The sequence below is a fragment of the Nannobrachium achirus genome, assembly GCF_963921795.1.
Source record: "Nannobrachium achirus genome assembly, chromosome: 4".
In the NCBI taxonomy this organism is placed as follows: Eukaryota; Metazoa; Chordata; class Actinopteri; order Myctophiformes; family Myctophidae; genus Nannobrachium; species Nannobrachium achirus.
In genome coordinates, this window is record NC_137813.1 from 48617498 (window position 1) to 48632300 (window position 14803).

The window sequence follows — 14803 nt, forward strand, 5'->3', positions numbered from 1 at the left end:
TTAAAATGTTTCCAAAATATTAAAATAGAATAGAGGTTTTGAAAATAGGAGATCGACTATTGTAAGCTTGTAGATCGCTTACTTTCAAATGGACAATGTACATAAACCGATCTTGATGCTATATTAACTTATGTTGCTGGGGACCACATGGGGCCCCTTCAAGGACCACTGGGGGTACCCGGACCCCACCTTGAGAACCACTGGTGTATAAAGCAATGTTGAACTCTGAGGACCTGGACGTACACACAGTCAAATCCTGCGTGGTATAATTTCACTCATGAGAGGATACAAATGGATCTGAAATTGGACATTTGACAAAAGATAATAAACTAGAGAAAAATGTGGATGGAGCACAGGTCCTTCCAGGCCAGGTAGCTTATCCTGGGCCAGTAACCTCACCAGAAGGTAGATGGGTGCACAGACAGTTCCAATGTACTAAGCAGGTAAACACGCAGTAAAGTCCTCTGCAAATGCGAATGTGGTAATCTGCTGGAGGCAGCGTGGTGTGCCGGCGGCATGACTCATTTGTTCACAGCTGGAGTCATGTTTTGAGAAATTAAGCATCTCCATGCAAAGGCACGGTGCCTTAACAGGAATTAATGTGTCAAATTGTACATTTTCATTGCTAGCATTGCTATCTCCCATTATACTTTGTGCTTGTGGTTATTTTCATGCTTTTTAAAGATTCGTTTTTTTGGGCTGTTATGTCTTTATTGGATAGGACCGTAGACTGACAGGAAATGGGGGGAGAGATGAGGAGTGACATGCGGCAAAGGTCGGCCCGGATCGGGAATCGAACCGACGACAATGCCTATGTGGCAATGCCTATGTGGTATGCGCCTGGACCAGTAGGTCAGCGGGCGCCCCTTACTTTCATGCTTTTGATTTGTGTGACTGCACATGGTGTAACTTTACGGTGGGGCTACTCAGCAGTGAGCCACCTGGAAGAGGGTCTGGACGTGTGCGTGCATGCGCGCAGGGGCGTCACACCAAATTCTGGGCCCTGGGTACAAGGATTCACTGCGGGCCCCCCATGAATGTTAACTATTGAAAAATAGCAGATATACAAGCTCACAGCGCGGCACCGAGTGCTGCGCTGCGAGCTTGTATATCTGCTATTTTTGAAAAACGTGAAAATGTGTGCCAAGAAACCTATGTTTCCATGTCAGTGATGCTCTGAGGACCCCCCATCTCAAAATATTTAGTTCCAGGGACCCCCCAGAAGCAAAATTTTAGTTACAAATGTTCACTTAAAAAATACATATATTCAAAGATTTGCGCACATTTTCACGACTTTTCAAAAATAGCAGATCTACAAGCTCGCAGCGCGGCACTCGGTGCCGCGCTGTGAGCTTGTATATCTGCTATTTTTCAATAGCTAAAGTTACTAGGGCCCCTCCACCTTGGGCCCTGGTAACTCAGTACCCCTTGTGACGCCCCTGCATGCGTGCATGCACCTGTCCAGGGCTAATCTTGCAAATCGCCGGACCGATCAGCTCCACATTTCTAGTGCACACTACCAGTAGTAGTCAGGGAATAGGGTTTAACCTGTGATGTCATGCTGTACTTTTTATTTCTGTTTTATATATTAGTTTTGGTCATTAAGGTCCACAGAATGAGAGGCCTGCTCTGCCGGAAACATCACGAAAAAAAAGTTATGGCCATTTGTATATTCACTGTCCCATTGACTTCACTATACAGGAAAAGAAAAATATTTAAAAAAGAAAAATTAAATGTGCTTTAAGTAGCATGTGAGGGCTCAAACTAGGGGTTCTTCATGATTCTGAATCCATTGCAAGCATTTGTTTTGAATGAAAAACATTCCTGACATTCCTTGACTCCTCACATGCTACTTAAAGCAGATTTATTTTTTGTATTATTTTCCTGTATAGTGAAGTCGATGGGACAGTGAATATACAAATGGCCATAACTTTTTTTTCGCGATGTTTCCGGCAGAGCAGGCCTCTCATTCTGTGGACCTTAATGACCAAACTAATAGATGAAACAGAAATAAAAAGTACGCCATGACATCACAGGTCATCTCCCATTCTGGGCTTGTGGGTCCCTGGCTATAGTCCAAGGAAGTATACACACTGTCACACACATGATGAAGTCTGAGATGCACATGATGGATCTCAGACTTCATCATGTGTGTCTTTGTACTACTGCTAGTGTGTGCAACAGAGCTAGCAGTTATTAGATCCCATCTTGTTGTTCACTAGCTGATCTTCGGCTCAATCTTAGCACCAGAATAAAACAGGACTCCTTGAGGCCAATTCTCCTTCTCCTAAATGCCAGTGTTCCTCGCGCTGCCATCTGCAAAGCCTGTCCGCACGCAGCGATGACGGCTCATAATGACGGCAGTTAACGGCTGCTGTGGCAGCGGCTGGTAATACTATGGAGTGGGGTTGGCACTTGGCAACAGCACTCTGCTCAAAACAGAATCCATTGCCCCGCTTAATGAATTGCTCCCCAACAACAAGCCTATCTCCCACTGCAGCGGCCTCAGAGGAGAGGGAAGGACTAACAGAGGACTAAAGTTATGGCTGAAATAAAATCCACCAATCTCACATGAATAGTTTCTGACTGGTTATTTGAAGAATTGTGTCTATTTTTGTTTCACAAGTTAATGTATTGGGTCTAGACTAGTGTTATTCTATTTTAGAAAAGCCTCCGGTGGACAGGTGTTGAAAACTAGCACTCGTGCTATATACCGGTACACTTTAAGCAATGCATCTGGTTCGTCCAATGGGACTGTGACGTCCATGTCAAATAAATAAACATAACATAACATAAGGAGAGACGAGAAAGGAGGAGAGAGAGGGGAAATGTAGCAGTCAATCCGAAAATGTATTTTTCACTGCAGAAAAAAAGCGTGTTCGGATATTGCCATGAGCAAGCCTGTGTTTGTGTGTGTGCGTGCGTGCGTGCGTGAGCATCAGCATGTGTTGGCTAAAATGTAATGCCCTGTATATCGTTGTTGTCGGGTGGAAACCTTATATGTCCAAAACTCTTCATTTTGCATTAGTGAAAACAGCTGATCTACAAGCACACAACGCCTCGCGGTGCGAGGCGTTGTGTGCTTGTAGATCTGCTGTTTTCACTACCTTTGTGCGACGGCCTTGTATGATGAAGCAGGGCTTTACCTTGTGAAAAAACATACAATTTTGAAAATTGGAGATACAAGGTTTCTGCCCGACAGTGACGATTTGTGTGTTTGTTTCCCATTCAGAAGAGCCATCTGCCAATCTCCCCAGAGCAAAGTGTGAAAGCAAGCACCTGGCTTTGAGTCAGCGTTCCATTGGTCCCCAGGGACCAGCCTTCAGTTTAGAAAGCACTTAATACTCAACCTCACTCTTCCAGTTCCAATGAGAGCACAGCGGTGGAGGGGAATAATGAATCTCTTTTTCGATGTTGCACTGGCGCACTCTTGCTAATGGTCTCATGCTAATGCACACTTTTACAAGCGAGTCGTTGAATAACAAACTGGAGGTTCTTGAAGTGCTTTGACGCTGAATGAGTTATGATCGAGTTAACGCGGTGCATACACACAGCGGAACCGACATCTGTGGTTCACCGCCGAACTCACGGAACATCATGAGGACTTTAATGCAAGAACCAACAACACTAAAGCTATGTCTGTCTACCAAAAGTCATCCCAGATTATGTGTGTACGTACGCGTTGCTTGGGAATTAAGAAGTGAAAAGTCTTTTCACAAACAAAGTTCACTATGCTGGATGGCGTGCTTCTGTCATTTGCAAATTTTGAAAGCAAAGAGTGGAACAGTTTTGTCACAGTTTTGTATTATTTCTAAACCTTTTGACTATCTATGCAACATCTCCCACATCTGTCTTGCTCCTATTTCAGTTTCACAAAATGGGTTAGGCCCAATTTGTACCTCACGATGGTGGCATGCACCGAAAATAGACAATCTACAAACTCACAACACATCGCGAGCTTGTAGGTCGGCTATGTATGGCGTGCAATACTGTCATACAACAAAGTATAAATTGAATTGTTTCCCTTCAGGCTACAGAAACCCACTGAGATGCTACAAGTTAAGGATGCTGGTCCATATTTACTGTGAGACCAAACACTCTTCTGTTATCTGCCTTCAGAGCTCACAGGTCCATCAAATGATCCACTCAGTGTTTTGGTACATGCAACAACGAGCACATCTTTGTCATATATATACCGTACAATGAAATAAATCTGGCCTTTGTGCTGGTCTAGAATGTTTCAGGTAGAACTTTAGCATATCGTCGTTGTCGGGTAGATTCAAACTAACTTTTGTGTTAAGGCCTTGTACGATGAAGCAGGGCTTTACTTTGCGAAAGAACATACAAATTTGAAACTTGGAGATACGAGGTTTCCACCCGACAACGACGATATTCTGTCTGAGGGTGTTACCATGGCAGCCCTGATAAGCAAAGGGAATGGATGTACCATGTGTATGTACAGTAGTAATTAAATGGAAGCTTCAAAGTCCCAGACTGTCTGTGACTATAAATACATATCATAAGATACTCTTTGTATTCATTAGCTTCCAGAGTACATATTCATGATGTCACTGATCACATGACCCCACAATCAATCCTCCAGTTCTAGGCAACACGGAAGGGGAGGGGGGATTTTTTCTTATTTCCACACAACAACTCTAAGGTACATTAATGACATAGTTCAAAGTTGAAAATGAGTGGTATTCCCCAATATAGTTCACTTTCAAACATGTTTGAATGTGAAATATTCCTTTTATGAGCTTGTCTGGGCAAAGAGCTATACATACTGTAGGCCTACACATGCTGTTCATCCATGTTCATTATCAGTGTAGCATTACGATGACTGTCAGCTCCACCCTGTGTTTACTGAGGGACAAGGCAGGCTGTTGGATGGATCTCTCCCCCTCTCTCTCTCTCTCTCTCTCTCTCTCTCTCCCTGCTGACACAGCTAGGCTCTGTCGTGCTGGCAGCTGAGACCAGTACGGGTACAATATGTACTAGATCTACAGGGCTAAATATGTAAGTAAATAGCGTCATTTTGTAAACTCAGAGATTAGCGCCACACCACCAGGCAAGCCTGTGTGTGTGCTTGCTTGCTGTGCCTTGATTCACTTCTCGTCTCCACAGGCAGGGGGCAGCAGCAGCAGGCTCACCTTGAAGCCGATGTCGCCCTTCTTGCAGCAGAGGCAGGCCAGCATGAGGAAGACGAAGGTGAAGAGGCCAGAGAAGGAGACGGCCACCACTGCCAGAGACGAAGGCCACGACAGCTCGCTCAGCGGGGCCCCATCTGCAGGGCAAGAACATGTTGGATTTGAAACCGTTGCACAAAAGAGAGAGAAAAAAAAACAGACTTGCATGTGAACAGGAAGAAGACACTGAGAGACAGGGAGGTGCAGAGAATGTTAGAGAGGCAGGGGCTGACATTTATAAAAGGGCATTTTGGTGAAAATATCGAAAATAGCAGACTCAGTAGCTCACAACGCGACGTGTTGTGAGCTTGGAGGTCGGCTATTTTCTGGTACTTGATACCACACTGTACTAAGCATAATCAAATGAATGCTGGAGATACTGGCGCAACAGTATGGATTTCTACACAGAGAGGGCAATTCTTTCAACATAAGATGCTGCATTCAGGACAGTTTGGATATGGCAATTCTCTTGAATGCTGCCTTCGGTTATGGCATTGAAAGAGGGCGTTTTCATTTCTTTCACCAGAGTAAAAACTGTATTCATGGTCTGGAGAGGGCACTTTTTACAGGCGGATAAAAGGGCAGGGGCTCAAGCCCCCTTTGATGTCTGTGTGTGCACGTGCCTGCTGAGAGAAATAGGCATTTTGTGACACTAGAATGAAAATTTTGGGGAAAGAAACACGCAATGCACAATCAGCTAATTCGCCTGCTTCACTTCTCCCTCCTGAGCCGTTGTTGTTCACAGATGAGCGCTACAAAGGGAATTGAAAGCTCATGATGTTCGCAAAGGCCTCCTCTCTCTCCACCGGAATAGCTAGTGCGACTTAATTACATTACTTCCTATGCATGCTCTTATGGAAACTAAATGTTTCATATCACAGCCACAGTCATAGTGCTCTGCCTGAGGCTAATGATTTAATAAACGTGCGGCAGCGGGCTGCTGTGCCTTGCACCGTTCCAATGTAAGGAAAGGAAACCATGATGAATGAAAAGGCTCAATCAAGAAGCTAGTCCTCATCCCCTTTTCACTTTCAACAATCCCAGCAACCGACCGTAATTATTATGTGTGTGCAAGTGCATAAATATATACTTGCTCAAAAAGATGTGTGGCGCCAAAGAAAGCACAACATAGCTGTACATTATTTATAAAAAATATACATGTGTGTGGGGTTACGTACATTTAAATGGTATATGCTATATTTTGGAATTTTGTTCATTATGTTGTTACATAAAGTAGACAAAACAACAACCACACATTTTGTGTGTACCGTACAGTAGGTCTACAGTGCATGGATCTCAAAGAAAGCTTATAACGCATGCCAGCAGTATATTTTGCCTAACCATGCCATAACCATGACATGTTTTGTGCGCCTGCCTGAACCGTTTTTTTTTTGCTGCCGTGTGCAAAGTTAACGGCAACTTCTCGTGTCGTTTGCTTTGCACACGCAGCATGTGTGTGTGCTGTTGTTTGCACATGTGTCTGACTCCCTTTCCACCTGCAGTCAAAACAGACAGATTAGGTGACGGGTCAAAGAGTGGGTCAAACGGCTTAAAATCCCCCGCCAGCAATGATTAGAGAGAGAGAAAGAGAGAGAGAGAGAGAGAGAAAAAGGAAGCTAGGTGAGCGTATCACACACATGCACAGACACACATTTTGTCGTTGTCTGGTGGAAACCTTTTATGTCCGAAACCTTCCTTTTTAGTTATTGTTTTTTAAAAACGATTTAAAGTAGTGAAAATAGCCGATCTACAAGCACATCGCGAGGCGTTGTGTGCTTGTACCGGTAGATCTGCTATTTTCACTACTTTTGTGCCACACTTTTTCTATGAAGTATAGGGGCTTTAATTTACGAAAAAACACACTATAAATTTGAAACATGGAGATACAAGGTTTCTGCCTGACAGTGACGATGTGGTGTTCAGAGCCGGGGGGCCGTATGGGTCCACGGAGGATCTGATTGAATTTCGCTGATACAGAGGAGACGGCTCCATCACCTCATCGGACCCCACTTATCCCCACAGTTTCACCCCAGAGCGGCCAATGCCAACGAGCCCCATGGCAGTTCAACTCTATAAAGCACACATACAGACAAGCACACATACGGTAGGCTACTGTTACTGTATACAGGGGTGCAACATATCGAACCGAATAACCCTGTACCGAACAATACAATACAATACCACTCCACATCCACATTCCCCTGGAAGCGAGTTTAGAAACTCTAGGCTTGCTAAGGGAAACCACGCCCCGCACTCATTTTTGAAGCTTGTGATTGGCTGAACCGGAGGTTGGGAGCGCTCCGTTGTAGCCACTTGGACCGCGCGAGGTGCACCAAAACCCAATTATCATTGCGTTTATTGTGCGCTAACGATTGCATTCACCACGGCTTCGTAACTCGCGCGGCGCTCCGCCGGCCGCGCGGCCCTGTCCGCTGGCCTTCTCGCCGCTTGCAATGTCGTGGACAATAACTGAAAACGGGCGCTCCTTCCCTTAGCAAGCCTAGAGTTTCTAAACTCGCCCCCTGGAACCCCCTCAAGGACCCCTAAGGGTCTGCAGAGTCCACTTAGAGAACCACTACACTAGAGGTTGGGTACCGTATTGTTCAAAGTTAAAACAAAAAAATACGTAGTTATAAAAATACATTTATAAATCAGGACATTTCTGTTTTGTTTTTTTTCTTTTTTGAACCGTGACACCAAAATATTGAACCGATCCGCTCCGTGAATTTTGTAAACCGTTGCACCCTTAATTCATACATACTGTAACATTAGAACTCTGAGAATTTACCAATACGGGTCCATTTGGTTACATTTGTACATTCTCAGAGTCACAAATGGTTGAATTAACACTAAGGTCTGAGGAATTTGACTGCGTACATATAGTAGTAAACACTCACACAACACGCATCTCATTGGGGCTTGGACTACACTGTGTGTGTGTGTGTGTAAGCAGTTCTGTGTGTTACCCTTTAACACGTCACCATGGTAACAGCCTGGCTGGCTGACCCATCATAGTTGATTGGCTTTCACGGTGCGGTAAACCGCCTCCCCTTCTTCTTCTCCATTTTTGGAACGAGAGCGAGAGACACATTTCTACACCGATGCCTCAGTCCACCGGCAGCTGCTGCCTGCTCCCCTCTACAGTACAGTATGTCTCCCCAAATTCTCCAGCGAGCAGCATTACAAAGTCAGTTTGCGTGTGTGTCTGTGTGTGAGCGCGTGCGTGCGTGCGTGTGCGTGCGTTTGTGTGTGCCTGCTTGGAATGTAGTGGAATGTGCTGGAATGAATTGGACAGAATGGAATGAGGCGAAAAATACCACAAATACGATGCTGAACCAGGAAGTGCCTTTACTAAACCCAGAATATTTCTGTGGAAGTTGACACAAACAAACGCACGCACGCACGCACGCACGCACGCACGCACGCACGCACGCACGCACGCACGCACGCACACACACACACACACACACACACACACACACACACACACACACACACACACACACACACACACACACACACACACACACACACACACACACACACACACACAATAGCAAGGTGATAAAACACAACAACATATCTATTTCTCCGATCTTCAGTTACTGCCGATTACATATATATCGTGACCTTGGCCATGGTGGTGAGTCTGGTGACCTTGACCGTTTTCAACCCAAAAGTCAATGATCTCTTCAGGGCAGCATGCATAGTCATCGTTCCCACTGAGTTTCACGAAAATGTGCCCATCCATTCTCGCAGACGCACAGATTCTCATCCGAAAAAAGAAAACAGGCTCCCAATATTTCATTCACTTATTCTCACGATTTCATCACAGTACAGTTTACAGTTTAGGCATTTAGCAGACGCTTTTAATCCAAAGCGATTTACAATAAGCAGGTAATACATCAATATAATAAGCAAGATACTATGTCAGTACATTAACAACAATATAACAAATGCATAGGAATTTCACTCTTGAAAAAAACAATAACATAGGCAGACCACGCACCTAATCAGTAAAAAGGGTAAAAATGCTATCTAGCTTCATGTATGATCATTGAGTGAAGGGGAGTGTTACAGTAGTGCTATGGGTTTAGGTGGAGTCTGAAGAGGTGAGTCTTCAGTCCACGGCGGAAGCTAGGGAGTGAGTCTGTAGTTCTAAGTGCGACAGGGAGTTTCTTTATTCCACAGTTTGTGGGCCACAGTACACAGTAACGACCTGAGCATTTATTTATCCATTTATAACTGGTGTACAAACATAACCAAATGGACATTTCCGGGTCAATTTGAATGAACACTGAGGATTTTACTTTGTATGTGACTGAAAAGTTGTGAATAAGTGAATGAGAGAAGAGTCGCGTTGTGTGCTTGCAGATCTGCTGTTTTCACTAGTCTGGGTCGCGGGGATACATCATATTTTTCTTTTGGGTCACAAGCCAAAAGGTTTGGGAACCACTGACACACTGGAACACTTATTCCTCCAACCAACGTGTTGCTAAATACTGTGGACAAGACAAGCAGCGGTAAATAGTGGCACTCAGGCCTTTAATGTAGACTGTTATTCTGTTATTTTATGACTGTGTGTGTGAAGGTTATGGTCTTTTGGGCCCTGTTACATTAAGTGCTATGGGATTTGATATGCTGCATATATCAAATGCCCTCTTGGATAACAAGACTGCGCTGGGTGGAAATATTGACAGACAAACAGCTGCAGGAAAGTGGCTGCTCATACTGCCTTTTACCCCTTTTTCTCCCCAATGTAATTGTTATGTCAATTGATCCCCCCCCCCACACACACACATTTCTGTGTGTTGTCACTGCTGTTGTAATCCTACTGGCTCACCTGCCAGTGAGGAGCCCCCACCGGGAGGATGTAGAGCCTTCGTCCTACTCCTTCCGCTCAAAGCTCTCCATTGACAGGCGCCACTCCAGCCCATAATAAGAGTAGGTGCAGTGACAATTACTACCCTTCCCACATGGCTTTCCCCCCCTCACAATAGCTCGGTCACACTGATGCACCGCGGTGGAACTCCCTTTGGTGGGCTGGTACTGTACTTGGCCCCTGCACCACCCGAGCACTCAACCAAACACGATTGTGTTTTCATTTAGTCCTCTTTGATGCTACAAAACACCTGAATCCGACATTAACACAAATCAACGTTTCATACTCTCTTCATTTGCCAACAGGAGGTCTAGTGCACGACAAAATCCTGTAACTGGGAGTACAAAATATGTAACCATAGTTTTGTATACTGGAGTCAATAGGAAATTTGAATTCACTGATAAATTAAACAATTCAAGACTTCTCTTAGGAAAATGGAAGCACACCATTCCCGACGCACATCCCCTCCTAAACATCACAGGTGCTGAACTAAAATAGGTACATTTAGGAGAGGAAGGGAAGTCAGCAGCAGGCCTGGGTTTCAAAATAGACGCTTTAAGTTGAATTGGAATTGGAGAGAGAGAGAGCGAGAGAGAGCGAGAGAGAGAGAGAGAGAGAGAGAAAGAGAGAGAGAGAGGTTGTAATTATTATGATTAAACATTTAAATGTTAGGTTTAGGTGTTCGGGTTGGCGTTACTTTGAACACAGCATTTTAGTGTGAATGTATTTATTTAGCTAGAGTTCAGTTGGCTATTGTCAGTGCACCGCACGCAGTGAAGGCTTCACACATCACCTGGCCTGTCTAATTAATGACGCTGTTCACACAAAAATACCCCTTATTTTCTATCAATTACTCACCCCGTGAAGGCTTAGTTTTTGTCACCTTCCTATAAGCCAAGAATTTGATAACCGGCGGGAAAGATGCCATATCAATTTGCCATTTTAGGAGGAACAACAGCCCACTGAGCACATGTCTAAAATTGGTTTAAAAGTTAAAGTTATTCAGACATCTAAGCTTAGACTAGACGTTGTTTAGACGTCTTACCTATATATATACGTCTATATATTAGACGTCTAATCAATGTCTATATATAGACGGTCTATATATAAATGTCTATTAGACGTCTAATCAACGTCTAGTCTAAGCTTAGCCGGCTAGAAAACGTTCACTTTTAGACCAATTTTAGACGCGTGCTCAGTGTGAGGCATCTATTTTCCTGATTGGCTGACCTAAACCATCGGTTTCAAAGATTGGCCAAGCTTTACGATGAGGTTTGTTCAGTACTACAACATCAGTAGTGGTAGATTATACTTCAGTTATTTTATGGAGGCATAGTCGTCTTCGTTTGTTCGTGTGAAATGTTGCGTTGGGTTGAGCATCTGGAAGGAGAAATAGAAATAGCTGTAAACGTTGTTGTTGCAGTCGGGCAAAAGGTGTACTCATTCGGATGGCGCCATGGAAAGATCGAGGTGAACATCTTCAACACAGTGTCTTTGCGCTGGACGACTTGGTCCACAGTTACAGTTGGAAGAGAATTGAACCCAGTGGTTCCCACCCATCGTATTGGCCACACAGTTGTGCTGATAGAAAATCTAACCTACCTCTGGGGGGGACGTAAAAAAAAGCCATGGGGGTACTGCAATGTGCTTTATGCATTTGATGTTGACACCCACAGATGGTTCAGGCCCAGGGACTCTGGGACTGTTCCAGAAGGGAGGGAGCACTCAGCCTGTGTATTGGAGAAGGTCATGTATGTTTATGGAGGATTTAACCGGACTGAAGTCATCAATACATTCTTTAATGACCTGTACAAGATGGACCACCACAATGGTCTGGTCCTTGATTAACACCAGAGGCACTCCGGGACTTGCTTCATCGGGTCACTCTGCCACCGTCATCGGGACAAAGATGTTTGTATTCGGTGGCGACAGAGACTGCAGATCGTCTGGAGATTGGATCTACCCCAACGACATCAGAGTGTTTGACATGCGGACCAACCGCTGGCTGAGCATTCCTTCTGCACAGCGTCTTCCAAAAGGACGCTGTGGTCATTCAGCCTTTGCCTACAATGGAGAGTTGTACATATTTGGTGGGATTGTTCGGTGCGAGGGCTCAAATGTTACGCGTATGCGGAAGGGGTTTCAATAATCTGTGGAAATTCACCCCAGACACCTTCTCCTGGAATGAGGTTCAGCCCAAGGGGAAAGGCCTGTGTCCAGGTTCTAAAATGATTTGCTGTTGCAAGGTGGGAGAACGTATCATCTTTGTCCCATACTATCTCGATTACATCACGGGTACTTCTAGGTTTTCTCATTTTACTGTTTTTGGCCATAGCGAACGCTTCGTAGACGTCTTTGACTTGAGTCCGACTCCTAGTCTCAAGACGTTATGCAAACTAGCAGTTATTCAGTACGGTCTGGAGCAGTCGGGACTCCCACACAACATCAGGTGGGAACTAGAAAGGTGCAATTTATGACTTAACACATTGGCCGCCATTGCTAAATGCGTTATTTGACATCCTGCACTTGGATGCCATTGACTCGATATCGCGTCAATTGGTCTTTTCATTGTTACTTGAGCCAGCAGAGCGTGCAAGTACTGCGTTCGGTGCCATCTGTTTCTGGACGATTGAACAAAGGAAGGACCTTTAGCCAACGAGGGAGCAGCATTCTCGGTGACGTCACCACCAACAAGTGCGACCTGATATACAGTAAATAACCCTCACTCCAGATGTGAGGTCACCGAGACACCAGCTGATATAGTGCGCGGACTTCCCTTCCTCTCCTACCTTTGTACACTCTCACATCATAGAGGTATGAAGGTGCCAGACCATTTAGAGCTTTATAAACAAGTAAAATAATTTTAAAATCAATCCTAAAAACAACCAGGAGCCAGTGTAGCGACGCTAAGACTGGAGTAATAATATTACTCCAAGAGAACATATTATGTTCTCTTATCTTAGTTTTAGTTAAGACTCTGGCTGCTGCATTTTGAACAAGTTGAAGTCTGTCTTGTTTTCTTTGGCAGACCAGAGACTGGGGAATTCCCGGGGACCACCGACTCCTGCTGTTCCAGAACGGATGCAAAAGTGGTCGCGCCACTGCAGCGTACATAAAAAGAGCTGGGGCCACTGGCTGCACTAAACAGGATGGCGTGCACAACCTCCATCCATCTAGAGACATATTTGGGTGTGACCACATTATAATTTTTTTCCCTCCATTGTGCAGACCTTGGTTCTCACTCTTTAATGTGAAAAGGTTTTTCTCCTGTGTGGATACGCTGGTGACTCTTAAGGTGACATAACCAACTGAAACTCTTGCCACACTCTTTACAGTGAAAAGGTTTTTCTCCAGTGTGGATACGCTGGTGAATCCTAAGTCCATCTAACCGATTAAAAGCCTTGTCACACTGTTTACAATAGAAAGGTTTTTCTCCGGTGTGGGTACGCTGGTGAATCTTTAGTTTTCCTAACTCACTGAAACTCTTGTCACACTCTTTACAGTGGAAAGGTTGTTCTCCTGTGTGGATACGCTGGTGTGTCTTCAGATTACCTAACAAACTAAAGTTCTTGTCACACTGCTTACAGTGAAAAGGTTTTTCTCCTGTGTGGATACGCTGGTGATTGTTCAGGTTATCCAACCGACTGAAACTCTTGTCACACTCTTTACAGTGGAAAGGTTTTTCTCCTGTGTGGATACGCTGGTGAATCCTAAGTTCATCTGACCGACAAAATGCCTTGTCACACTCTTTACAGTGAAAAGGTTTCTCTCCAGTGTGGATATGCAGGTGTCTCTTCAGGTGACCTAATTCATTGAAACTCTTGCCACACTCTTTACAGTGAAAAGGTTTTTCTCCAGTGTGGATACGCTGGTGTGTCTTCATGTGACCTAATTCATTGAAACTCTTGCCACACTCTTTACAGTGAAAAGGTTTTTCTCCAGTGTGGATACGCTGGTGTGTCTTCAGATTACCTAACACACTAAAGTTCTTGTCACACTGCTTACAGTGAAAAAGTTTTTCTCCTGTGTGGATACGCTGGTGGTTGTTCAGGTTATCCAACCGACTGAAACTCTTGTCACACTCTTTACAGTGACAAGGTTTTTCTCCTGTGTGGATAAGCTGGTGACTCTTCAGGTGACACAACTTACTGAAACTCTTGTCACACTCTTTACAGATGTGAGTTTTCTTCCCTGTATAAGTCAGCTGATGTGGGTTCACCTCTCCTGGTTGAGTTAAAGTCTTGATAAATCTTTGATGACTGTAAGATTTTGGTTCGTCTGTGTCTCCTTGTTCCTGGCTGGTTACAATTCTGGTGATTTGCTGGCACGATTCAGAGGGGATCTGTCCATTTATGGGCATTTGGGAATAGAGGTCGTCATGGCTCGACTTAGATCTGGAGTATGTACAATCATAACTTATTCTGGGAGGATTGTGACCACACTCCTTCCTGAAGTGGCAGTTCATCATCAAAAGAGTTTTAGGTGCTGTTGGGTAATGGACAATTTATTTATCCTCTTTCTGACTCCTTATGTTTTCTATCACTTTCTCTCACGACACTGAGTAAGAAAACTGAATGCTCTGGCTTCTCCGGAATGAAGAGTAATTCAAAAGTATTTTCAAATCTTCTTATAAATGCTGAGCAGAGCTCTGGTCTGACCTCAGTCACAACACAACCGGTTTCTGTGCATGCCTGACAACACCGATGTGCGCAGGCTGCCGCCCCTCCATATT

General features: G+C 44.5%; 1 protein-coding gene across 1 annotated transcript in view; it reads right to left on the minus strand.

Moving 5' to 3' along the window:
• aatka (apoptosis-associated tyrosine kinase a) overlaps positions 1-14803 on the minus strand; it is a gene marked incomplete at both ends in the record, with an annotated part of 70992 nt that overhangs the window by 35193 nt on the left and 20996 nt on the right. Inside the window, one exon of the mRNA XM_080723344.1 lies at positions 5154-5287. Coding sequence (XP_080579470.1) covers positions 5154-5287 — 134 coding nt within the window. The remainder of the gene's footprint in view (positions 1-5153; positions 5288-14803) is intronic.